Below are 26,966 nucleotides of genomic sequence, written 5' to 3'. Positions count from 1 at the left end.
GGCCAGGTCTCGCGGCGCAGGACGGCGGCGCACGGGGCTCGGGTCTCCGTGCTGGAGAGGCGCCCGCCACACTCGCGGCCGAGCGCTCGGAATCCTCCGCCTCTGCGCTGCGCGTCCACCCCGGCCGGGACGCAGGCTCTGCCGGCTCTCGGGCCCTTTCCGCGCCGCCGGCCGAAGCTGCGCGTCGGCGGCTGCCGCCCTCGTCCTTGACGCGCCCGAGTCCCGTCCTTTTCCCCTCAGAACCGCCGCCGCCGCCGCCTGTGGGGGCCGCGAGCGCCGAGCCGAGGCCCCGTCGCTCGGACCACACCTGCGCCCTCTTCCGCGCCCCCTACCGGGGTCCCCGCTCCCGCTCCAGCCCGGTCCCCGCGAGCTCGCGCCCGGCTCGGCGGCAGCGGCGCTCGCACCCGCTCTCGGGCCGGGGAGCGCGCGGGGCGGGCGGGAGAGGGCGCAGCCGGCTAGCGGGCGGGCGACGCGGCGGCCCTGCGGAGCAGCGGCGGCGGCATGGACGCGGGCAGCGGGCACCCGGCTCCCCGCCCGGCCCGACCCGCTCGTGGCGCGCGGCCGCCGCGGAGCCCGTCCCCGTCCCCGGCGCAACTTGCCCCGGACACTCAGTGAGCGGCGGCGGAGGCGGCGGCGCGCGTCGGGCTGCGCGGGAGCGGGCTGAGGCGTGCGGGCGCCCGGCGCGATGCCTCCGGCCGGAGGTCCCCGCGCGCCGCGCCCCGTCGCGCCGCCCCGCAGCCTGTCCCGCCTGCGCGAGTGCCCGGGCCGTTCCCGCATCGTGCTGGTGCTTGGGGCCACGCAGATGGCGCTCGGATGTCTCATCGTGGCTGTGAGCTTCGCCGCGCTGGCGCTCACCACCTCGGCCCGCGTCCGCCACTCCTGCCCCTTCTGGGCCGGCTTCTCGGTGAGTGTGTGCGGCCCGGCGGGCACGGGGCTCCGGGGCGAGGGCGCGGGGTGCCTGGCCTTCACCGCTGGCGCTGCGTCCCGGGAACTGGCGCCCAGGGCGGAGAGGGAACGATGGCAGGACGGGCAGCAGTTACAAACTCCGGGCGCGAGAACTCCGGGCGACCCATGGCGCTCGCAGCCCCGCGCGCCCTTTCCCATCGCACCGACCTCCGCAATTACTTTTCCTGAAGCTTCCGACCGAAGCCCGGCGCCGGCCGCGCGCCTCGCGAGGGTGGCCAGCGGCTGGACGTGTAGTCGCGAGGTCTGCGCCTCACCGAGGGGGCGGCCCGGCACGCGCGGGGGGCCTAGCCTGACCCCTCATTGCTGCCGCGTCCGGGGCGGGAGGCGGGATCCGAACCCGGGGCGGAGCTGCGTGTCCGTGTGCGTCTTGCCCTTCGGGAGGGCCCCAGCCTTGGGGTAGGGGGTGCAGACCAGTTCGGGTTGCAGGGACTGACCCGGCCCCTTCTGGTCACTCTGCGCCTTGGCGTCAGGGACTTGTGTCTGAGTCACCGGCAGCAGCGTTCCGTGACTGAGGACCGTGCGGGGACCAGGGGCGTGTTTTCTGAGCTGCACAGCGCAGCGGTGATCCCCGAAGGGAAACCCTGAGCCGGTGCAGAGCGCGGGAGAAGTGATGGTCTCCAAGAGTTAATAGTTGACATTTTGTAGCGTTTCTCCGCACATTGCTGCTTCTCTCCGGTATTAATAGAAAATGGACATAGGGGAACAGGAAAGGAATGGGTAAAAAGAGAAACACTTGTTCCGAGAACTCCACGTCTGTGACAGCATTGGGTTATACCTGTAAGTTCAGGGTGTGTTCCATCTGTAGCCATCTAGGCCAGGTTTTTGTCATTAGCGTAGGTGTTTGTTCTTGAGACTTGATTTCTTCTTCTTTTTTTAATCCAACTTTATTTCATTATTAATGGCCTTTGTTCTTCACGTTCATTGCTTTGGCTTTGACAATGGGCAGAACTGCCATTGGAACACCACTGATGGGTACAGGTGTGGCTGGGCCGATGAATGCTGGTATTCATGTTCAAGGCTGGGGTCAGGCCGAGGCTGAGGCTTGGGGAACACGAAGCAGGTTGTGGTTAGTGCCCCTACTCGGGGAGCCCTGACTCTCAGGTTTCACTCCGTGTAGTCTGTTGCTCACGTTGTTGGTTAGCATGCATCGTTTTGCACAGCTGGGGAAGTTAGCTTCTCTCCCTGACCCTCCCAGGTGTCCCTCCCTTACTGATAAACCTGAGCAGGAAGGCACCAACAGAAGCCACGGGTGCCACAAAGGCGTTCGTGCCTCGTTTTGAAGCGTTAAACCAGGCAAACCGAATCCTTTTGCCTGTACAGCGTTTCTTTTCAGCAGTGATGAGCTGTTTCCCAAAGCCAGACGCCCTCCACCGAGTCCTGCTTGGCGCCCACTCTCCTCTTCAGCTGTGGGGAGTGGCCAGGAACCCAGCAAATGATGCAGACTTTTTTAGACATTTTAAGATAACTTGTTTCCTCCCCACCCCATCTCTCACCTTCACACTTTTTATGATGGTGTTAAATGTGTGCTGTTGTCTGTCTTCAGATGGAAGTTGCAACAGGCAGCTTTAAAGCTCTCTCTCTGCAGTTTGTAGTGGCCCCTCTGGGTCTGGGAGGGTCCCCCTCTGTGGATTCAGCCCAATCTTGGATTGAAAGTGTAAGGGGAAAAAAATAGCATCTGTACTGAACATGTGCGGAGTTTTTTAAGGAAGGGGCCGTAATTCCCGACACAATAGAGCATAAAGAGCATTACCACCATGTTTGTTGGATTGGGGGTTAGAAGTCCTCTAGAGGTGACCTAAAGTATAAGGGAGGATGTGCACTTATTTAAGAAAAAAAAAAATCCCTAACAAAGCAGTTTATACTTTGCTGTGCTGTGAACACAGGTGAGTGTCTTAAAGTTTTTGCCCATTGTTTGTAACCAGGGACACACAACCCCAATCCCTTAGTACAAGTCACAGCTGGCAAGATGCAGGCAGGGAGACAGCTGAAGGTGTGACCCTGGGAAATTGGAGGCTAGGTGGTGGGGAGGCAGGCCTGGCAGGGGGAGCTGTGTGCTTTGGGTCATTTGGGGGCCACCTGCCAGTGGTGTGTCCCAGGCCACGCCAACCAGCCAGCCAGCCGGCCAGTCAGCAGCGTCCATTGGCCTGTGTGCCAGTGGCTGGCGTGTGTTTGAGAGGCAATAACCTGTGTTCACAGGTTAGAAGACTAACCAGGGTTAGCATTGTTACCCTTTAGTAGATCAACTTCTTTATTTCTGTGGCTGCTGCCCAGGGCATCTGAGACGAACAGGCTCATTGTGGATTATGCATATTGCCGGTTATTTGTGTTGGTAAAGAAACTCACTGGCAGCTGCCTACCTCTTTCTTCTCTGTGTGTGTTTGTTAAAAACTAACTGCACTGGATTTTTTTTTTTTTTTTGCCTCCAAAGCAATATATACTTCTGCAATAACTGAACACAAAGATGGGTATAAAAAAATATGCTTGCTTTCTTTACTGCAATCCTGGACCCAAAGGTACACAATATTACCAGTGGTGTTTAGTGTCATCCTTCCTAGCTTTGCTTTACAAACACAAAATATATTTTCTTAAAAAAAACCTCTGCAAACAGGGAATCCTATCATGCACATTACTTGGTGACTTTTATTGTGTAATGAATATTCCCAGCTACAGGCTGGTACTGTTTTTTTAACCCATTCCTTTTCTGGCTGGGGAATAGACTGTAAGAGGAATGATTATAGTTGATTTTGTTATTCTGCAGCTGGGAATATTCTGATCCTGTCAGCTCTGAGTCTTCACAAATGAGGCTGCTGATCTTTCCAGAGATGCCAGATCTTGTTTTGGAGGAGAAATTCTCCAAGTGGAATTGCTGTGAAAGGGTGTTGAATGTAGCACATTCTTAGGCATTGCTGGGCCACTTTCCAGAAGGGATGAGGGTAGTCCCACTTCAGGAATCCAGGCAGAGAGCCTGCCCTCCTCCTGCCTGCATCCTGCGGCCTGAACATTGTTATTCGTCTGAGAAAAGTTAGAAAAGCTAGATGGGAAGCAGAGTATTGTGGACTCAAGTGGGGGCTCCAGTGGTGGGATGGCAGTGTCGTGGGCGCAGCTTACCCACTGTGCCCCAGCGTTGGCCCCTCCAACACTTTACTGATGACAGGTCCATTCATTTTTAAAGTTCACAGTTCCTTAACTTTTTTTCTCTCAGTTAATAGGGTCATCATTATAAATACTCTAAATTTCCTTCTGTCTTGATTTTTCTCTTACATGCCTGCATTAACTCATCCTGTATTCACTTTGCACGTGGTGTGAAGAAGCAGAACTGACTTTATTTGTTTTCAGACAAGGTTCTTGCGGTCCTGTGAGGCTGTTTTGGAGTCAGTGACCTTGTGGCGAGCCTTACTGTCCTGTGAGGACTGGGCAATCCACATTGGCTTCCTCCCTCACCTGTGCCATGCCTGTCCATGTTAGGATGCCCATGTGTGGTTCCTAGGCTGGATTGAAATTGCCTGAGACTTAGGGTTGATATTGGCCCTTCTGGATTCAGCCTGGTTGTGGCTCTCTGTCCATTGTCTGTCCGTTGTCCATTTGCTTTGTACCATCTGGAAACTGTTTTATGAGAGCACGTTCAAGGCAGGAGTGGTTTTGCATTGTCCTCTGAACTCCCGAAAGCTAAGCTTGGGTGCAATGGCCAACAGAATGTTGAGGAGTCCTCCCTACCCCTGGAGCCCCCAGGGACTACTGCAGGGCCTGCAAAGCAAGGTGGCTGTGTTGCGAGAGGGACTGGAAGCAAGAGTGAGTTATTGATAATCCTTGGAGGCGAAAAGCACCAGGTCTCACTTCCCTTCAAGTGGAGCAGAAGCCTTGGCAGGGAAGGAGGTGACTGGCCAAGTCCTGCCCATTACTGTATGGGTGAGAGCAACAAACAGCCTGGGGATGTAGGAGAAGCAACATCCTGTCCCCAGAAAAACCCGGAAGTGCCCAGGACGCCTGCCTGAAATACACACCCCAGGAGGCAGGAGAAATGCACTTCAGAAGGTGAATGTCGTGAGGGACCTTCCCTGACCCCCACACCAAGGCCCGAGAGCTCACGGGACAAAGATGGGGCCAGCTGCAGAGAGCACGGCCCTGGGAGAAGATGGGGTGCTGGAGCCGCAGAACTGGAGCCCTGAACTCCAGCACAGAAGGGGAGGTACCAGCTCTTCCTGACACACCCAAGATTCTGGACTTCACCGGGAGAAATAACGAAGTGGCTCCCAGCAGAATTCCTGCTCTGGACCTTTTGCAGATCTGTGGAGTCCAGCTGGGAGAGCTGAGCTGGCCTGTCCCCTTCTGTTAGGAACCATCTTCAAAGGGCCAGGAGAATCCACCTCATTTAAGCAGGGGTAGAGGAAAGGAATATGCTTTTAGAGCAGACAGAGCATACCCGATGGAAAGAAGGGAAGGAAGTGAGCATAGAAGTGTAGAAAAAGAGCTCCAGAAGAGCTATAAACTCATATTTCAGTGTAAACTAATGGACAAAGTTTTCTGAGACTCCTACCGCGAATTTTACAAAGAACAGGGATGTGGTTAGAGCACGCGAAGTCATGCAGAGATGTCTGCAACAAATTTGGAACAAATTTGGGGAAAAAATGGATTTCAGAGATTAATTTGAAGAAACACAAGAGTAAATGGGTACCCCATGGAAATAGAAAATAGAGTGAAAAGTAGATAATCCAGTGGATTAGAAAGTAACGCATAAGTGGGGTACGCAGATCAAATATAGGTATAAGTGGCGGTGTCTAGGGGAGGAAGAACGAAGCAATGCAGGGAACTAAATATTTGGAACTAGAACTTCAGTAAACCTTTCTGAAATTAAAGAAGACTTGATAGAATACCCAGTGCAGTTGGAGAAAATGTCAGTGGAAAGAGTCAGCATTGTAATATATCCATCTGAAGTAACAGATTTGAAAGGTAAGAAAAAAAAATCCTTTGAGCATCTGGATGAGAAGAAATCCTTGCAGTCTGTAGGTGCCTTGTAGTGCAGTGCTCATGACCAAATTATGTGCTGTGAAACAGCAAAATCATAGTTTTTCCACAATATTTTTTGGTGGAATTAAAAAAAAATTTGCTGTTAGAGAAAAATTGCAGGAAAGAAGCAGTAACTGCTGTGTGTTAAATTCCCTGAGTGTAGTCATTTGGTTGCACTGCCCCTGCTTCACTTCTACGCTACTTCTCAGTAAGAATATTCATTCTTGTGGCTGGTCTTAACTTTTGGAGAACAAGCTGTGGACATGATGTCCTGTCATCCTCCAGAAAACGCAGTGTCATTGTCCCACTCCAGGGCAAAAACGCTTCCAGATCCAGAAGGTAACAGCGGAAGAACACTTTCAACGTGACGATTTCACCCCATCTGATTTCACTCGCTGCCCAAGTAGTGTTTCTTTTCCTTGTCTGGTCTATCCAGAGACACATGTGCATGCTGTATGTCTTCACTACCTTCCATTGTGCTTTTTTAAATTAAAAATTTATTTTATTTTTATCACAAAGTCAGATATACAGAGAGGAGGAGAGATAGAGAGGAAGATCCTCTGTCCGATCATTCACTCCCCAAGTGTCTGCAAAGGCCAGAGCTGTGCCAATCCGAAGCCAGGAGCCAGCAACTTCTTCCTGATCTCCCACGCGGGTGCAGGGTCTCAAGGCTTTGGACTGTCCTTGATTGCTTTCCCAGGCCACAAGCTGGATGGAAAGCAGGCCTGGGAAAGAGGGGCCACCAGGATTAGAAGTGGCGGCCATATGGGATCCTGGCGCGTGCAAGGCGAGGTTGTTAGCCACTAGGCTACCACACCAGGCCCGCATCATGCTCATGTTCATTTTCTTTGTGTGCGAGTGTGAGAGGCAAGAGAGCACCTGCACCTGCTGTTTGATTCCCCAGATGCCCACGACACAGTTGAGGCTCGGCTGGCCTGGAGCCCGGAGCTGGGAATGTGGTCTGGATCTCCTCCATGAGCAGCAGAGACCCAAACGCGTGTGCCTTTACCTGCTGCTTTCCAGGCCGGTGTGCAGGCAGGACGCTGGAATCAGGACTGAGCCCAGGCATTTGAGATGCCGTGAAGGAACAGCACTCCGTGTCTTAGCCCCATTCTCTGTGTTTCCCGGAGCTTTAGGTGACCTGGGCCTTAGGGTCTGTGATGCCCATGAACCTGAGTCCTCCCTGCTTTGTCAGAGGTGAGGCTGTGCTCTGCTCCCACTCTTTCCCCTTGGATCGTATCTGTGTCGAGGTGTTCTGAGGTTGTGCCAGTGTCTAGCTCGTGGTCATACCCTATCTGTCAGTGACTGCGCCCGAGTCAGCCTTCTCTCTGACATCATTTGCTTGGGTGCTCAAACTCTTCTTACGTGTTTGCACCATACACTGCAGTTTTCCGGAGTTCCTGCCACGTGGTGATGTTGCATGCTGGTTTCATACTCTTACTCATCCTTCCCCTGACACCTGTCATTTCTCAAGGGAGCCCAGGAGCCTTTTAGTTGAGATTGACATTTTGATTAGGGTACTGGAGACACACATACATACACGTGTGTATACACTCTCAGCCCTTGCATATTCTTACTTGTCTATTAATTCTGCAGGTTACCAAAAAGGAAAACTGAAATATCTACTTAGGCTTCAGGAGTTTTCTGTTTCTCCCTTTAGTTTTCTTCTCGCCTGTTTGATGTTCTGTTGTGACATGCATCTACATTTATAGCTCACTCTTTGTGGATGGATCCTTTTATTATAATGTAGTGTCCCCTCTGCTCTCTGGTAATGTCCCTCTCCCCCAGGAAGTCTAATTTGTCTGATAGTAATATATTAGTGCGACTGTTGTTGTTTGGTGTTTTACGTTCAGCTCTCTTGGATCCTTGGATTTGTGTTGATTTCCTTCCAGGCATTGCTCGGAGCTGCGATGGCTCTGCTCCTGTCAGACTCATGCTGTAAAGTGAATGTTACAGGGAAGAGGGCCCCAGGAAGTTTTGATTTCTTAGTGCACATTAAAGTTATGCTGTGCAGTGCGTGTAGCCTCTTTTCAAAAGATTTATTTATTTATTATTTTTATTACAAAGTCAGATATACAGAGAGGAGGAGAGACTGAGAGGAAGATCTTCCGTCCGATGATCACTCCCCAAGTGAGCGCAATGGCTGGTGCTGTGCCGATCCAAAGCCAGGAGCCAGCAACTTCCTCCAGGTCTCCCACATGGGTGCAGGGTCCCAAGGCTTTTGGGCTGTACTCGACTGCTTTTCCAGGCCACAAGCAGGGAGCTGGATGGGAAGTGGAGTAGCCACTGGGATTAGAACTGGTACCCATATGGGATCCTGGTGCTTTCAAGGCGAGGACTTTAGCAGCTAGGCCACCGCGCCGGGCCCACCTCTTGTGTGTAACAGCATTGTGTCTGAAGCCTGGGCACATACTTCCGTGATAGAAGGAATATTGGTAGTGATGATCTACACCATTGGAGAAGTGACACTGACCAAACGGCTGACACCAGGTTGCTCCAAGTCTTCCATTTGTGGAAAAAAATGCAGGGTCTGGAAAGCCCAATGAGGTGAAGCACCAGAGAGCATGGAATGCTTGTGGTTAAAATCTGTTATTATCTCAAATGGGAAAATAAAAGCCAAATATATTTTTGATGTCCACTGTGATGTTTGCTGTCTGTGAGTATACAAAACAGAATTATTCATTAAATGTAATTAGCATATATTCACCTCCTCGTGTATTTACATTTCTGTGATGTGAAGATTTGGAGTGATCCTCTCTGCCATTGCCAAGTGCACGTTATTAGCTGTGGTTCCTCTGTTGGGGCGTAAATCAATAAAGCCCTGGTGCTGCCTGTGTAACTGATGCTTCGGACCCTCTGACCAGCATCCTGCTTCACCCAGCCTGGGTAGCGTGCAACCCTCTGCCTCTCTGAGTCCAGCTTTTCTCAGATCCGTGTGTGCGTGTGTGTGTGTGTGTGTGTGTGACACAACCTGGGGCCTGTGTCTTCCTGATCCTGTGTTGTTTCACTTTCAGCATGTTAAAGGTTCATTCATAGGTGTTAGAATTCCCTTCCTTTCTTTCTGAGGCTGAAAAATATAGCATGGTGTGCATTTGGCACATGGTTTATCCAGCCCTCTGTTGGAGGACGGTTGGATTGTGTGAGCAGGGGTGTACATGCACATAAACACGATCTGCACTTGGTTTATCCGTCCCGCTCTCTGTGGGCAGTTGAGTTGCCATGAACAGGGGTGTGTGTGCACACGTGCTTACGCACACACAGGCTCTGCTCTTGGCTTTTCCATCCTTCTGTTGGATAGTTGGGTTGCTGTGAGCAGGGGTACGTGCGCACACACACACACACACACACACACTGCTCCCCAGTGCCTCCATCTTGTGCTTTTCACTCTTCCAGTGGTGATATTTATCTCTGACGAGCTATTGTGGTTTTTTTTTTTTGCCCCAGATTGTGTGGTAGGGGTGTCCACCCTCCTCATGAGGCTACCCGTTTCTCCATTCTTACCCACCCACCCCACTTTCCACAATCCCCCTTTTCCCAGCCTGAAACTCACAAGCAGAAATCTTTGGAGCCTTTCACTGTCCCCAGTTCATTTAAAAGATTATTATTATTTTTTAAAGATTTATTATTATTGGAAAGCCGGATATACAGAGAGAGGAGAGACAGAGAGGAAAATCTTCCGTCCGATGATCCACTCCCCAAGTGAGCTGCAACGGGCCGGTGCGCGCCGATCCGATGCGGGGAACCAGGAACCTCTTCCGGGTCTCCCACGCAGGTGCAGGGTCCCAAAGCATTGGGCCGTCCTTGACTGCATTCCCAGGCCACAAGCAGGGAGCTGGATGGGAAGTGGAGCTGCCGGGATTAGAACCAGCGCCCATATGGGATCCTAGGGCGTTCAAGGCGAGGACTTTAGCCACTAGGCCATGCTGCCAGACCCTAAAAGATTATTTATTTAAAAGACAGAGAAAGAGATCAAATGGACTCTCATCCGCTGGTTCACTCCCCACATACTGGACCAGCACTGAACCCAGGGTGGTGGAACACAGGCAGGGCCACCCTTGCATGTGGATGTCACAAAACCAAGTACATGAGCCATCTTTGCCATTGGCCATGGTCCACATTAACAGTAAGGGAGTGAGGGGCAGGAGGCGTGGCTAACGTTGGCCATGGTCCACGTTAGCAGTTAGGGAGTGAGGGGCAGGAGGTGTGGCTAACGTTGGCCATGGTCCACATTAACAGTACGGGAGTGAGGGGCAGGAGGTGTGGCTAACGTTGGCCATGGTCCACATTAACAGTACGGGAGTGAGGGGCAGGAGGTGTGGCTAACGTTGGCCATGGTCCACATTAACAGTACGGGAGTGAGGGGCAGGAGGCATGGCTAACGTTGGCCATGGTCCACATTAACAGTGAGGGAGTGAGTGGCAGGAGGCGTGGCTAACGTTGGCAGTGGTCCACATTAGCAGTAAGGGAATGAGAGGCAGGAGCCAGGAATTGAACCCAGGTACTCTGGCTCTGGAACTTGAACATCTTAACCACTAAGCTAAAAAAAAAAATCTCCTTGGCTAATTTTTGAAGATGTTTTTCAAGAGAAAACAGACTTTGAACATGGATATGGTTCAGCTGATTGGAGTAGGTAAGGAAGAACTTCTCTCTGTATCTCAAGTTTCTAACTGGGGGAGTTTTGAATTTGGATTGTGGAAAGGTCGAGTGGATTATTACATGCCATGGTTTCACTGAAGGGTGAGGGTGTCACGACGGATGGTGGTGTCTGACGATGGGGGAAGCATGCCATTGTTGTAGAGCTGTGCTCCAGCGTGACAGTTGTGGAGTGAACCAGACCCAGCAAGGGCCTGGGTACCACTTCCTATAAGCCCCCAGGACCTCAGCCTGCTCCTGCAGCTGGGCCAGCCCTTGGGGAGGGGGCTTGAGGGCCTCTGAGAAGCTGCTGCCTGGCTGGTCATGGTGATGGCTCTGTGGGCTTTCCTGGCACCTACCAGGTATAGCCCCATGGCCTTTTCCAGGGACCAGGTGGCTCTGAGGTGTGATTTCCATGGCCCCAGAGAGGCCTGCGCTGCAGGCTCTGTCCTTGCACTGATTTTGCTTCTGGCTTTGTTGAGACCAGACCGATCTGTGGAAAGATCTGTAAGGTGTGCAGCATGGTGTCGTGACTGTCACATCCCCGCCAGCTGGCCCGGCTGTCGTTTATTTGATGAGTCTGGAGGGTACAGGCCCGAGGTGGACTCCAAGGGCACGATGCAGAGTCATGACTGCTGTCGCCCGGGGTGCTAACTGCACACTTGGGCCACCGTCGCTCTATGTTTGCTATGAGGTTTTGGGAAGATAGCTGCAATTTAATCATGACTGCTGTATCCACTTCCAAACATGAATGAAGGTGTCCTGTCACAGCTGAAGGCCACAGGATCCTTGCAGTGGAAGGCGGTTTACAGAGCAGAGGGTGTCAGCACACTGGCATTTGGGGTGTGTGTGAAACTTGGGGTGGTAAGGCGTACTCAGAGCATAATAAATGTAAACAAAATACATCATTTGCATAGACCGCCACTGTAGCCTGTGATGTAATCTTCCGTGATGTAGACATGTAAGTTAGGTGTCCTTGCATAATTCCTTCAAATGGAAGCTTACTCTTTTGTGGAGAAAAATAGAGAACATTGGGAAAGAGCGATTTAAAAATATTTTTTGAGAGGTACACACATAGAAGGAGGGAGGCAAACAGACCGAGCTCCCATCTGTTGATTCACCACCCAAATGCCCACCACAGCCTGGACCAGGCCAGATGAACCCAGGGTGCCAGAAACCAGTCCAATGGCACGCGGATGGCAGAAGCTCACCGGCAGAGCCGTCACTGCTGTCAGCCAGCATCTGCACCAGCAGAAAGCTGGCTCCTACACCCGGGTACTCTGAAATGGGATGCAGGTGCCTCAGTCGGGGTCTCCATGGCCAGGAGAGCCAGACAGGGACACACACACACACACACAGAGCATGGCCAGGAGAGCGGAACAGGGACACACACACACACACACACACACACACACAACATGGCCAGGAGAGCGGGACAGGAACACACACATACACACACACACACACACACATATACACACAGCATGGCCAGGAGAGCGGGACAGGGACACACACACACACACACAGCATGGCCAGGAGAGCGGGACAGGAACACACACACACACACAGCATGGCCAGGAGAGCGGGACAGGGACACACACACATACACCGTGGCCAGGAGAGCGGGACAGGGACACACACACACACACATCATGGCCAGGAGAGCCAGACAGGACACACACACACACACACACACACACACACACAGCATGGCCAGGAGAGCCGGGCAGGGACACACACACATACACCGTGGCCAGGAGAGCGGGACAGGAACACACACACAGCATGGCCAGGAGAGCAGGACAGGGACACACACACACACACACACACACACCCTTGTTAATATATAATTGGAGACAAGCCGGTTGCTCATCTGGAGTGAGAAATTAAGAGATGACAGCTTTGGTGCAGTAATGGCTCTGAATGACATTCTGGGGTCCCAGCATTGGAAAGGGCAGTAATACTGACACCTGTTCAGCATTTTAGGGTGGTGCTTAACCATCATGAGTTCTTAGAATCTTCTTGTTTAAACACACACACACACACACGTGTATCAGATATTCACAGCCTCCGTGCTGTTGTCCTTTGGGGACACTGCTGTCTTCCAGTCTCCGGTGGGTAAAGTGGTGGTACATGGTCTGAGCCACTTGTGTGGGCAGCCTGAGCTGTCTTTCTTTGCTCTACTGCCTTCCCATGCCGTTAAGCAGGGAGCTGGATTATAGGTCGAGCAACTGGGGCTGGTGCAATTGCTTGGTGGCTAAATCCTTGCCTTTCAACCATTGTGATCCCATATGGACACTGGTTTGTATCCCAGCAGCACCACTTCCCATTCAGCTCCCTGCTTGTGGCCCAGGAAGCAGTTGAGGATGGCCCAAGGCTTTGGGACCCTGCACCCAGAAGGGAGACCCAGAAGAAGCTGCTGGCTCCTGGCTTCAGAGTGGCTTAGCTCCAGCCATTGAAGTCACTTGGAGAGTGAACCAATGCATGAAAGAACTTTCCCTCTGCATTTTCTCTCTGTATATCTGCCTTTCCAATAATATATATATATATTTAGTGGAGCAGCCAGGACTCAAAGTAGTACCGATTTGGGATGCTGACACCACAGGGGGAGGATTAGCATGCTAAGCCATGGCACTGGCTCCCATTTCTCCACCTCTAATCTCTGTTCCCTTTCTGTACGATCCTGTTGGGTGTTTGACCTCCTGTCTCAGCCTCATAGACGTGGTCGTGGCTCTCTTTCATCGTTTCCGTTTCAACAGGCAGGGAGACTCCTAGAGGGGAGACTAAGACAGAGAAGGATCTCTCCTTTTGTTTCATTTTTTCCTTTTGTTTGTGATCTGGGAGAACTTTTCCACTCCTGTCTTCTGGGCCAGATGTGAAAATGGAAAGAATTGCATCAGCGATGACCCAGCGCAGGCTGATTGAACTGACCCTAGGGGCTACCTGCCGTGGGAGGATGCGTGGGGGCTGCGAGAGGGGAAGCCTGGCAGGAATCGCCTCCTGCGTGCAGCTCCCTGCCCTGCTGGTGCACCGTGTCCCCAGCACGAGAGATCCCTGGGCTCGGGGACAACGGACACATAGCAAGCAGCAGAGGACTTTTCTGTCACCTCGGTCTCGTAGCTCAAAGCAGTCACAGGTCCAGTTCCGTAACACACAGGGCAGGGGTCATGGCGGTCGGCAGCTTCTTTCTGGTTTGGCTGAAGGTTTGTGCCGTGATTCCAGCCCGTGCAGAGACAGCCCTGCCTGCAGCAGAGCACCATGTGGGTGACATGGCCCCAAGTGCTTTGGCCATCCTCCACGGCCTTTCCAGGTGCGCTCATTAGCAGGGAGATGTGTGGAGAATGAAGCAGCTGGGCCTGCAGCTGGTGCAAATACAGAATGCTGGCGTGCCAAGCGGGAGCTTAACCTCCTGCTCCTCGGTGCTGGCTCCCACGAGACTAACCTGTTGTTTTATACAAGTAATCATAATTTAATTTTTGCTCTCAATTACATTTTCTGGTACTTGCAGCATTTGTCTTGTTTGCTGATTGCATCTTTTCCTCTTACTTCTCCCCGAGGTTACTCATGGGGACAAAGTAAAATAAGCCTTCCGGTCTGCTTTTCTGGTTTTTTTTTTTTTTTTAGTTTTGTTTTTTCTCCTTCTCCCCAGGGTATTGGTTTTCCTGGATGTTCTCCTGGTCCTCTGTTGTTCAGTGGCATTGATGAGAGGAGATAGGCAGTCTATTCCATGCTGGTGTCCTCCCTGTTGGGTGGGGTCTGGCTCAGTCCTGGCTGAGGGTGGACTGGTCATGGTAGCAGATGGCTTCCCTGCCGCTTCTCCTGCCATCAGAACTGGCCACTTTGGGACGTGACTTCTTCTCACCTTGCAAGTGAACTGTCCCTCCCAGGGACAATGCCTGTTCACTCTTTAAGCTGGGGGAGGGGGCGCAAGTGTTCCACCTGGGTGCTTCAGCCTGGACCTTTGCTTTGGGTGGTCTGAGACTAGGAACGATTATGTGGGCTCCAGCTGTGGGTACTCTGTGCCACGGCCTCCCCTGGAGAAGTGGGCAGGACTGTGTCTTGGGAGAGCGTGGCCTTCAGTGAGGTCTGCCTGAGGACTCTGGGCCATGCGGCCGGTGCTGGGGTGAGGGTGAGGATCCTGAGTGGTCCCACCTTCTTTCTCCTTGTTTCTGGAAGGTGATCGTGACACCTGTGGACTCTGTGAGTCCTGTGGACAGAGCATCGTGTCCACAGAAAGCCTTCTTTTCTCCGGCTGCTGATCAGAGACCCTCCACACAAGTTCTGATCTTCACTTTTTTTTTCTTTAATATTCATTTATTCATTAATTACATTGCATTACATGACACAATTTCATAGGTACTGGGATTCCCCCCCTTCACCCCAAGCCCTTCCCCCATCATGAATTCCTTCACCTTGATGCATAACCACAGCTCAAGTTCCGTTGAGATTCCCTAATTAAAAATTCACACCATACAGAGTCCAGCATCCTACTTGTCCAGTTCAAGTTCAACGGCCTCTTAGGGAGGCCCTCTCAGGTTTGTAGGCAGAGCCAGCAGAGCGTCACCTCGATCAATTAGAAGCTCCAACATATCATCAGCAACAGTCCAGGTATGATGAGGCTGGTGCAGAGTCCACTGATTGACATAGTCCGTCTTAGGGTTTCCCCTTGTCCAGTTTTCCGCTGCAAGCATAAAGCTGAGGTGGTTGATTCATCTACTCCATTTTCCATCTTTTTTTGATTAATGCTTTGATTCCTCCATTTTGTTCAGGATCTTCACTTTTACAACTCTTCCATTATCATCTCTTTTCCCTCTCCCGCCCAAGTGAACTGTCGGAGCAGGTCTGCTCCAGGGCCTGGCTCACGATCTGAGAGCGGCCATCAGAGCCTGCTCCAGCCAGGCCGCCCCCGAGTCCTGCCCAGCTTTCCAAGTTGCAGTTTGCACTTTGGGCTTCTCTTTTTCCCTGCCAGGTGGATGCGTCCTGGATCTCATTCTATTTATATATATATGTGTGTATTTTTAAAAAATATTTGCTTATTTTTATTACAAAGTCAGATATACAGAGAGGAGCAGAGACTGAGAGGAAGATCTTCCATCCGATGATCACTCCTCAAGTGAGCGCATTGGCCAGTACCGCGCCGATCCAAAGCCAGGAGCCAGCAACTTCTTCCAGGTCTCCCACATGGGTGCAGGGTCCCAAGGCTTTGGGCCGTCCTTGATTGCTTTCCCAGGCCACAAGCAGGGAGCTGGATGGGAAGTGGAGCTGCTGGGATTAGAACTGGTACCCATATGGGATCCTGACATGTTCAAGGCGAGGACTTTAGCCATTAGGCCACCGTGCTGGGCCTGATATATATATATATATATATATATATATTTTTTTTTTTTTTACAAGATTTATTTCTTTTTATCAGAAAGGCAGATATATAGAGAGAAGGACAGAAACAGATGTGTTGTCTGCTGGTTCACTCCCCAGGCAGCCGCAATGGCTGATCCAAAGCCAGGAGCCAGGAGCTTCTGCTGGGTCTCCCACGTTGGTGCAGGCTCCCAAGGTATTGGGTTATTCTCTACTGCTTTCCCAGGCCACAACAGGGAGCTGAAAGGGAAGTGGAGCAGCTGGGACATGAACCGGCACCCATGTGGGATCCTGGCACTGCAAGGCAAGGATTCAGCCACTAGGCCATCGTGCCGGGCCCGGACCTCACTGTAGTGCTTGCCAGAATAATAGTTTTGAAACTTAAAATTGACCTCTTTTTTTTCTCCGTATTTCAGGGAATCCTGTTCCCATGCAGTTCCTCCACCCGTGAAATCCAGGGCGCTCGCTGCTTTAGGGGGTGAGCAGGTGCTGGACACAGAGCTCATGACTTAGCTGACCTGAAGTCCCATTGTCCTCTCTGGAGAGGCGAAGCTGTGAAAAGCAGGATTTGTGATGAGCGATCCAGGCTTTTCCTCTGGACACTCCCCTTTATCTCCTGGAAGCAAAGCAGGGAGGTCCGAGGTTTTGGAGTTTTGAAGTCCCATGTTGGTGTTAATGGGGTCATGGTTCCCAGGAAGAGTGAGGGGGGGCGGAACTGAATTCCCAGCCAACAGGAAATAGAGGGTAGGGAAGGGGAGGAAATGGGAGAGAGATTTGCCAAGTGCAGAAGCTTCTAGGCAAGGGCCATCTCACCATAGGAGCAATCCTCTGCACATGGTGGTGGGAGCAGTGCACGCTGGGACAGCAGGCACGGCCCGTGCACAGGGTGGGTGCTATGGCCAGGGCGGCCCCAAAGCTTGCGCTGACTGTTGCCTGCCTTGTGGAATGTGTGATGCACAGACCCCTTCAGACCTCACAGTCCTCCCCTCATTTCTGTCTTGCAAGTAGGAACCCTCATTTCTGTCTTGTAGCTTGCACAGGATCTGGGAGGCTCCACTTGGTGAGAGGAGAGGTTGAGGCAAAACCTGTTTGTGGTGCCGTGGGTGTGCATGGAACCTGAGGCCTGTGGCGTGGTCACTGTAGGCCCGTGGCGTGGTCACTGTAGGCCCGTGGCGTGATCACTGTAGGCCCGTGGCGTGGTCACTGTAGACCTTTGGTGTGGTCACTGTCTGCGTAAGCTGTGTGTGTTTGGAAATGTGCATTGCCTAGTTTGTCCTTCTCGGAGGGCTGGATCCTGGCTGGGGTGGAAGTAGCATGGAGCCCTAGCCGTGGGAGACTGTGAGGGTGGCTTCAAGGATCTGCTCTGCGGCAAGGGCAGACCCACAGGATGGCAGCCTGCAGCTCTCTCAAGCGCCCCCACTCCTCTTGCTTTCAGGAGCCCCTCCCCTCAGCCCCCAGCCTCCCCCTCAACCCCTAGGGGCAAGTGTCACCTGGCTGGTACAGATGGATACTGAAGAAAAGTTTGCCAGCTGCCTGAAGAGCAACTGCTGAATCCTGAGCCTCTCCCAGGCCCCTTTGACCACATACAGAGTGGAGTTGAGTTGGGGGGCTCTTTGTAGCCCACAGTGCAAAGTGATTTCCAGAACTCCTCAGCTGTGTCTGTCATAGTTATCTGAGTGTGTCATGATGCCAAGCTCTAAGGTAAGCGTGGGTGCATCTCACAGATGTCCAGGCAGCAGTGACTGGTGGGGATCACCCAAGCAAAGAGCAGGTGGGCACAAGCTGAGCTAGGAGGAGGGGATGCGAGTGTGCCTTCAGGTCCGGGTTGTGGGACGCAGTCTTGCCAGTTGTTTTTTGCAGTACCAACCTTGGCAGCCTGTGGTTTATCGTTCTTTCAACTCCCAATGAGTGTACAAAACCGTCCTGCCTGCATTTCCCCTCCCGTGTCAGCGAAGCAAACTTCTGGCACTGCACTGGTCTACAGTGGGCTCTTGAATGGGTGCCTTTGGGGAGAATAGGGAGAGGGACCTGCAACCAGAGTGGGTTACAGCCTTAACACTGCAGAGCTGGTGCTGGCCATGGGACAGACAAGTGTGCTTTCAAACTCTGGACTTCCAGAGAGAAAGCCGCAAAACCCTCCAGTTCCTTCGGAGTTGAAGTTAAGGTTGATGCCAGTCTGTTGACCCATAGGAACCCGCACAAGTCCAAAGGCCTCAACACAGGAGCCTTGACAAGGCTGACGGCCCAGGTGTGACCAGCAGGAGCCCTCGCGGGTCTCTGACCTCACCCAAGTCATATGTTAGGGAGACTCATCTTGCATGATGTGTTCTAAACAGCTAAGCTATGCTGCCTCTTTGTGGAGGGACTGGTTGGTTATTTGCACACAGACAAGCCTGTAGCCTGCAAGAAAGGGAGACATAGTGTGCTGTTTGCACCTGGGTCTGTAGAGGAAACAGGTCTTGCCCTTTGGCTGAGGGGAGGAGGGCTCCGGGCCCCGAGGTGCCTGCCCCAGAGCAGGCCCTGCTGGAGTGTGGTCATACTGGCAGTGGCAGTGAGCATCTGAGTGTAAGCAGAACATTCCAGGGTTATAGGTGGGAAATGGAAGGCCAGATGTGAGGTTGGGAATGGCCTGCCTGGAGCCTTGTGATGGAGACATGAGATCAGGAACAATCACGAGTCATGTGGGCTCAGAGAAAATGTCGGTTGTTAGGACTCTTGGCAAAACTGCTTGCTGCTCTCCATTTTTTTGGGATGACAACACTGAGTAAGCCATGGAGTTAGGAAGCATTTCCTGTTTTCTAGGTTCTTCAGGAATTTTCAAAGACATGTTCCTTCTTTGGGGAGAAGTCCTCACCCATGTGCAGGAGCTTCGTTGGGGAGCATGGGTAGAGGCCTGTGGAAGGGGGACCTTGCTCCATTTGTGCCCAGGAGGGCATCTGACTATGGGTGCTTCAGGTTGTCCTGGGCTCTGGGAAGAAGGATCGAGGTGGAAGAGAAGCATGTAGCCCGCAGGAGGGCAGGAGGGCAGGAGGGCAGGAGGGCAGGAGGGCAGGAGGGCAGGAGGGCAGCTTGCCACTCATCTTGTCTATGTATTTGCACAGAAGAGGATGCACCGTGGCTGTCTCAAGGGATTCTTGCAAATTTGTGTTTAAGAAATAGGATGAATTTTTTTTGGTAATTAAAAAAATAGTTTATTAGAGAGAGAGAATAGAGTATGAGCAGGCTCTCTCATCTGCTGGTTCACTCCAGAAGTGCACAGGGCCTGTCTGCCGACCCCTTCGGCTTCATTTCACAGGCCATGAGTTGTTGTTTTCTTGGCTGTCTGCTGAAGCAGCCACCAGCCTGCCCATATCCCAGGGAAGGGACACAGGGCCCACGTGGCTAGGGGAGGACAGGGCCCTGGGCCAGGAGGCAGGGGGCAGGCACAACCCGCTGCCCCTGCCAAAGCTCGCCTGATTACTTCCTCAGATTACCGTTTGTGCCAATTTGCCCAAAATGAGTTCCCGGATTGTCCTGGTATTTTAATTGACTTGCAGTGACTTAATGAATTAATTTAGGGAGAATTAATAACTTTGCAGTATTGAGCTTTCTAGTATGAGAGCATGTTATTACTTCTCATTTAATTCTTACCTTCTGGGCCTCTGGGAATTTTTCCAGTTTTTGCCATATAGATTCTGTTTGTATCTCAGCAGGGAAATTGTGTGACTTTTTTTTCAGGTAAGTTAGATCTTTTTGGCCTGTGTTTTCTAACTGTTTTTGCTTGTTTATAGGAAAAAAAAACTCCACACATCCTTTTCAATTTTACAGTAGTCAACTTGATAAATATTCTAATTCTTTCTAGTAGATTTAAATTTTGATTTTCTTGTGCTTTCTGGGGTTATAATCTGCCATGTCAAGGGATAAGACAAATTGTGTCATGTGCATTTCCTGTTATCACATACTTGGCGGGTCCTAATTCTGCCCTGTCTGCCGTTTGTCTTTTTAGTTTTCTCCTCCTCTGTTGTTTGAGTGTGTGTGTGCAGGTGCTGCTTGCTTTCTGGGGCTCGGCGGTCTAGAATCAGTGTTTCGTTTTGCTAGAGGTTACTTATGGAACTCTATCTATGTGTTCTTTTTCTTAAAGATTTACTGTATTTATCTGAGAGGTAGAGTTTCAGAGAGAGGGACAGAGAGGGAGAATAGAGAGAGGGAGAGAGAGAGAACATGAGGAAGTGTGAGAGCTCGCTCCCACCTGCTGGCTCACCCACTGGGTTTCTGCAACAGGCAAACCTGGGCCTGGCTGATGCTGATAGTTTCAAACTGGAGTCAGGTGACCCTCTTGGGTGACAGGGGCCCCATCACTTGAGCCAGCACCTCCAGGCACACATTAGCGGGAAGCTGAAATTGTCAGCAAAATCGGGACTCAAACCCAGGTGTGCTCCCGTGTGGAACGAAGCCATCCCAACTGGTGACTGAACCAAGAGGCCAAATGTCCACCAGGGTGGGCTCACCAACATGAGACCCTATCTTCATGGATAGCTGCCTTCCGAGAGAGGTGAGGAAATCTGCCATTCCCCCATTCCATACCATCCAATGCCACTACTTTGCCACCTTCATGTTTAAACATGTGCCATCTGCAGCCCCAGGAAAGCAGTTCCCAGCGGGGAGTCACAGCGGGCCTCCAGTCTCTGGGAAGGCAGGAAGGTGCTGGGGAAATATTCCACTCCCTTGGCAGAGGCCGCTTGCAGCGGCTGCCTTCTGCTCCTCTTTGAATGGGGGTCCTTGTGGGATTTTTTTTTTCTTCCCTCACGTTTTGCTTCCAAGGAAGAGGGTGGAGGCTGGGCACCCTTTTTGCTTACCTGTCAGGGTTCTGGCAGCAACAGGATCCCTTGACATTGGCTTTCCCTGGGCTGTCTTTTCAAGCTTTGTTTCCATAAGGCAGAGCTTGACAATGCAATAGCAGCTTTTGGAGGTCGGGCAGCCCGTGATGGTCTCGTAGGTATGGAGGTCCTGATGCTTGGAAGGATGCGTGCTTTCTGTGCACAGGGAGGTCATGCAGAGGCGGCCTTTACTCGGAGTGTAGCTCCTGCTCCTGGGAATATGCGCTGGTCAAGGCCATCAGGGTTCTTGGATACAACACAGGGCGAGCCCATCACAGTCAGATCTACAGATTTCTGTGTAGCCAGTGTAGCCAGTGCCAGATCAGCATGTGGCCACTGACCCGGAAGACCGCTCTGGAAACATCACTCAGTGCACATTGCCTTGGCTCGCTGGAGCCGCCTCCCCACCTGGGCTCCCCTGATGGGCAAAGCCAAGCTGGGTGCCTGGGCCCTGGGCTGCAGGCAGGCCTGGACCAGTTCTGGCATCTATCCCTCACGGGGAGGGAACATAGTGTCTGGGATGCTGTCCAGATGCAGGAAGGTGGTCAGAGCGTGGTGGGCAACACAGACTTGTCTTGGGCCAGGGCAGGATGCAGTTGAGGGAAGCAGCAGCAGGCCACAGGATGAAGGCTGTGGATCAGGGTTTCTCGTGTGATCCTACGTGTTTATTAACTCTGGGACTGTGGACAGATCGCTGGCTGTGTTGGACCTCAGCATGGACGCTTGTGACAGAGGAACCCAGGTCCCTGTGGCACATGGGGCACTTGGTAAATGTTTGCTGTGTGGATGAATGAATAAATGAATGCGTGTGCCATGCACTTGGCTTCAGGGAAAGATGAATGGGCCCCAAGAGACACCGCATGCCAAGCAGGTTGGCTCTCCGTTATAGATTTTGTTTCAAATTCGGGTGTGCTTCTCTGTTTCTGCAGCTTACAGTCCTGGAAATTCTTCATGGCTTCTCTCTTTCTCTTTCTCTCTCTCTCTCTTTTTTTTTTTTTGTGAGGGGAAAAAATGTATGACTAGAACAAAGCAGCAACAGTCATCAAGCAAATTTCAGTGGCAATGAATTATTAATGGTTTTTTTAGTATTTGCAACAGGAGGCTTTTTATTTGCCAACTGTCAGGCTCCAGAACACCGAGTTAAGATTCAGATAAACTAACTGGAAAGAGCCTTTCCCGAGCTAGTTTCTCCAGCAAGTGAATGAGCGGGCATGTATGGAGTGCACAGGTTTAGCCACCCTGCTGTCTCTTGGAAGGGCTGTTTCCGGCTGCTGGGTCCACTTTATTGTCGGGTGTGTGGTCATTGGATCGTGTGCCTGTCCGCCGAAACAAGTGAGGGCGGATTCTTTCTTGTCCTCTCTTGCCTGGAGAAGAGTTGTGAAATCCTTCTGTTTCCAAAGGAGTTTGTATATTTCAGATGCAAGTTACCCCATTTGAAGGGTCCTCAGAAGAAAAGGTATCATGGGAAGAAACTGTGTGTGGGTTTCCGATGTTCTCACACACCAGTGGGTGTATCTCTCGCTTGTATTCCCCGTGAGCTCTTGGAAGCAGCTGTATAGAGGCAGCAGTGCCAGCCTGGATCTGACCTCACAGCAAGATCAGGTGCACTGGTTGTCACTCAGGGTTCCTGGGCTGCTGGAGAGGTGAGCATCAGCCCCAGGGACTTGGCTCCTGGTGGCAGGTGTTGGAGGTGCCCTCAGGATCCGTCCCCACTCTGTTCTCTTCCGATTGCCTCTCTTGTTCTCAGGATGGACCCCCAGCCCCATGGGTGGCATCTGGGTAGTTAAAGGACAGGTTGCGTCCTGACCTGCCACACCAGTTATCTCAACCAGTTGCTCAGGACTCTATTTTAGTCTTCTGTTAAGAAGTGTTTATTAGGGTCCTTTGCCTACTTTTTTCTTAAAAAAAAAAAGAGATTTATCTATTTATTTGAAAGTCAAGCCATACAGAGAGAAGGAAGAGGAGGAAGTGGAGAGGGAGAGAGATGCTGATCTTCTGTTCTTTGGTTCACTCCCCAAATGAGCACAGTGGCCAGAGCTGGACCAGTCTGAAGCCAGGAATTCAGAGCCTTTTTTTGGTCTCTCACAGGGGTGCACGAGCCCCAACACTTTGACCATCTTCTGCTGTTGTTTCAGACACAGCAACAGGGAGCTGGGTTGAAAATAGAGCAGCCAGCTCTTGAAACGGTGCCCACATAGGATGCCAGGTGGGGCTTACCCACCATGCCAAAAGCCCAGTCTGTTTCCCTGTTTTTTTTTTTTTAAGTTGAAGCACTATACCTTATTCATTAATTTTTAAAAAAGCTTTACTTATTTTTATTGGAAAGGCAGGTCAGATTTATAGAGAGAAAGAGTTGGAGAGAGAAAGATCTTCCATTCGCTCGCTTACTGCCCAAATGGCTGCAATGGCCTGAGCTGAGCCACTGTGAAGTCAGGAGCCAGGAGCTTCTTCCAGGTCTCCCACATGGGTGCAGGGTCCCAAGGCTTTGGGCCATTGTCTGCTGCCTTTCCAGGCCACAAGCAGGGAACTGGATGGGAAACTGGGAAGTGGAGCAGCCAGGATATGAACCAGCACCGTATGGGAGCCTGATGATTACAGGCAGAGGATGAGCCATCAGAGCAGCCCCTAAGTCTTTTTCTTTTTCTTTCTTTCTTTTTAACTGTGGGAATAGCATCTTCTCAGAACTCTTATGGTTTCTATGTTGGACCATCTATACTGTTGTCTCATTTTCTTGAATATTTCTTATTTTCTTTCTTGCTTTTAGTTATAAAATTTTTTCTTCCTTTCCATCTTATTTTCTGTTTACAGACAGGCTGGAATTCTAGTGTCATAGTTTTATCACTGTTTTTTATTTGTACACAGTGAGCAGTTGATTGCCCTGGTCCTGGGCCTTTTGTGGTTCTGTCTCCTTCCTGTACTCTTGTAATCTGTTCCCATCCTGCTTGCTGCTCCACTGCCGGGACTTCTGTCTCGTGCACGAGGCTCTGCAGGGTTACTGCTGTGCTGGCACTGGCCCAGGCTTCCCAGGGTGATTTTGGGAGTTTCCCTCCTGTTACCTTCCACTGTGCAACACTTTAATCTTAAGTAAGCCTCCTTTACTTTTGGGGATGTTGTGGGTTAGGTAGGTCTTTCCCTGGAGTGTGAAATTGTTAGGTATCCTTGACTGGTGCTGTGGTATAGCAGGGCAAAGCTGCCACCTGCAGTGCCAGCATTCCATACGGGCACTGGTTCCCACTCTGGCTGCTCCACTTCTGATCCATCTTCCTGCTTATGTGCCTGGGAAAGCAGCAGAAGATGGCCAAGTGCTTGAGTGCCTGCACCCACACGGAAGACAGGAAGTCTGGCTTCAGGCTGGCCCAGCTCCCACTTTTGTGCCTGTTCAGGAAGTGAACCAGTGATGGAATCTCTCTCTCTGTAACTCCGACTTTCAAGTAAATACATGTATCTTAAAAAGAAAAAAAGAGCTGCTGGGTATTATTTTAGGCATCTTATTTCTTATGGGAAGCCACCAATTGGGGTCGGTGTCTCAGGTGGTACCAGAATTCACCAGAGAGGCCAGGAGGAAAGAGAACAGGTGGAATTACTGAATGTACTGCATGGGAACAGAGACAGGACAAAGAATGAAAGTGTGTCTGCTGCCTTGGGGCTGTGGTTTGGGTAACTATATAAGAACTATGTAAGAACCTCATATGGGGGCTTGGGGGACTTCATTTTCTTGGGATCCTGCATGCCAGGCGGGGCTGCTTTGTTGGGAAGAGCCAGGAAGTTTCCGCTGAGGTGTCCTAGGGAACTCCTCAGCCAAGTGCTCCTGGTGGGCTCCATGTTATTTAGGATTTCCCATATAATGGGATCTTATGGTATATCAGTCACAAATCTCCCAGTCTCAATGCTGAGATAGATGTCCTGGTAAAACCATGGCTGCTTTGTTACTTTGTCAGTTGTGTCTGTGAAGTTACTTACTTTTGAAAAGTTTTGTTTGTGTATTGTTTGAAAGTTAGGGCAACCTAGAGAGATGGAGAGAGAGTGGGAGACAAAGGAAGAGGCTTCTTTTATCTGCAAATTCGTTCCCTAAATGCCTGCAACAGCCGGGGCTGGTGACGGGGACCACCGTACTTGAGCCAGCACCTGCTTGCTGGTGGGATGTGCATCAATGGGAAGCTGGAATCAAGCAGAGCCAGGACTAAAACCCAGGCAATTTGGTATGTGATACGGACCTCCCGAGTGACATCTGAAATGTCCTGCCAAATGCACGTCCCACTTTGTGACATTTACATGACACCTGGTAGTAACAAATTAACAAATTTAAATAAAAAAATAAACAACTGATAGTGACAACATTATTCTGTGTAGCTGCAGTGTCTCTGTTGGGTTGATGACATGTTGTCTGCTCAGGAACATACAGTCAGTGACACCAACCTCAACATATGAAGCCAGGCTTTGGTGCGTCGAGGGGTAGTGCTGGAACCTGTTTTCCGTTGTCATTAGAGTCACTGAGATTGGATTCACATTGCTCCCGTTCGACTGATTTAAGAAAAATGTGTTCTAGCTTTATCAGTAGGGTTTGTGTTAACAATGCAAAGTGAGGACTGCGGTGGCTTTGGCATCTTTCCCTCATTGTGACCCAACAACACGGTTCCACACATGCCGTCTTCATCCCGCAGCGTGAGGCCAGGGGTGCAGCTTCTGTTGGGGAGGCTGTGCTCTCCTGAGCACTTGCTATCTTATTTTATATTTATTTATTTTTTTGAAAGGCATTGAATGAGAGAGAGAGCGAGCTTCCATTCACTGGTTCACTCCCCACATGACTGTCACAGGCAGTGCTTGGCATAGCCAAAGCCAGGAGCCCGGGGCTCCGTAGGGTTTCCCGTGTGGGTGGCAGGGGCCCAAGGACTTGAGCCATCGCCCACTTGTTTCCCAGGTGCATTCACGAGACACTGGATCAGATGAAGAGCAAGGGGAAGTAAAAGTGTGATGCGGTGTGGCAGGCAGCAAACGTGACCGGCTCCGTCACAGTGCCAGCCCCTGCCAGCACTTTCTAGAGAAAGGAGATACTATAATCACTGCAGATTCTATTCCAACAGTGAGCATCTACCTTTCATCTCATACTGGATGTTGTTGGCTCCTCTAAAAGCCACAAAATATACTAAGCTTTTTTTGTCATTTGTAATTTTTGTCTCCCTGTTGTCTCTTGGTCATTGGGAGTGGGGTCTGGGAACCTTATGTTTTTCACATCTCACACTCCTTTTGCTGACCCCTTGCTCTCACAGTCAGCTCTCACAACGCTGACTGCATCATTCCGAGCTATGCTGAGAATTGCTGGATGCCTGCATTTCCTCTCCAGTTAATCTCAGGAGCTTGCTTTTCCCAGAACTGCATTACGTGTCTGCAGAAATTAAACAGCTGTTCTGGAAAATGAGCTGGAACTTGGACTAAGAAAAGATATTCAGTGATAATCCTTCTGCCGCAGCCATCAGTCTCATCCACTGGTTCTGGCTTAGAACTCAAAGGTTCTGATCCACCCCAAAGGTTCGGCAGCTGGTGCTTATTTTCACTGTAGAACTTGGCCACGTAAAAGCACCTTTTGCCCACACAGTGATGTTAAGCCTAGTCGTTGTGCACCATGTTGCAGTATATTCTGATGACCTTGGCCGGGACACTTAGGAATTCAGATTCAGTGTAGATTCCACTACATGGCAGTAGCTGGTATAGCTGAGTGCCCAGGATGGTTTGGGGACTGGTTAAGTTTAAGCACACCCAGCAGTGTGGCTGTTTCTGAGTTGGTGTGGCAGGTGGCAGCTTTCCTCTGACGGTGTTTGTGTGTGGCACGTCCACCTTAGAAGTGGCAACACGTGAGGATGTCAGCCTCGGCCTCAAGGAGATCCAGGGCAGAGCTGAGAGCTGCACCTTCCTGCTCGGGGACCTCCCTGTGGCATGTAGCTCTGCCACTCACCTGCGTGGGCAGCGAAGATTTTTCTTAACTTGGACCAGTTTGGAGCAGTTTTCCTTCTGTTGACCTATGATCCTTCCTGCCCCAGCATCAGCTATTCAAATTATTATTCATTATTTTTATTAGCAAAAAAAGAGAAAAAATTTTTATCATGGAAAAACATATATAAAGTTTACTAATATAGCCATCTTCTTATTTAAATTGGA

General features: G+C 51.1%; 1 protein-coding gene across 3 annotated transcripts in view; it reads left to right on the top strand.

The window, feature by feature from the left end:
• Positions 1–348: 348 nt before the first annotated feature.
• The window catches only part of ENTREP2 (endosomal transmembrane epsin interactor 2), a 336,201-nt gene continuing 309,583 nt past the window's right edge, over positions 349–26,966 (top strand). For 2 of the 3 annotated variants that reach the window (XM_058666543.1, XM_012929205.3), the window contains exon 1: positions 350–904. In XM_058666543.1, coding sequence (XP_058522526.1) covers positions 686–904 — 219 coding nt within the window. In that variant the 5' untranslated portion in view covers positions 350–685. Of the gene's footprint in view, positions 905–26,966 lie in introns of all 3 variants that reach the window. The other variant, XM_058666544.1, reaches the window with a different exon arrangement.

The sequence above is a fragment of the Ochotona princeps genome, chromosome 6, assembly GCF_030435755.1.
Source record: "Ochotona princeps isolate mOchPri1 chromosome 6, mOchPri1.hap1, whole genome shotgun sequence".
NCBI classification, from domain to species: Eukaryota; Metazoa; Chordata; class Mammalia; order Lagomorpha; family Ochotonidae; genus Ochotona; species Ochotona princeps.
The sequence above is the reverse complement of the archived record's forward strand: the minus strand, read 5'-3'. Positions and strand labels throughout refer to the sequence as shown.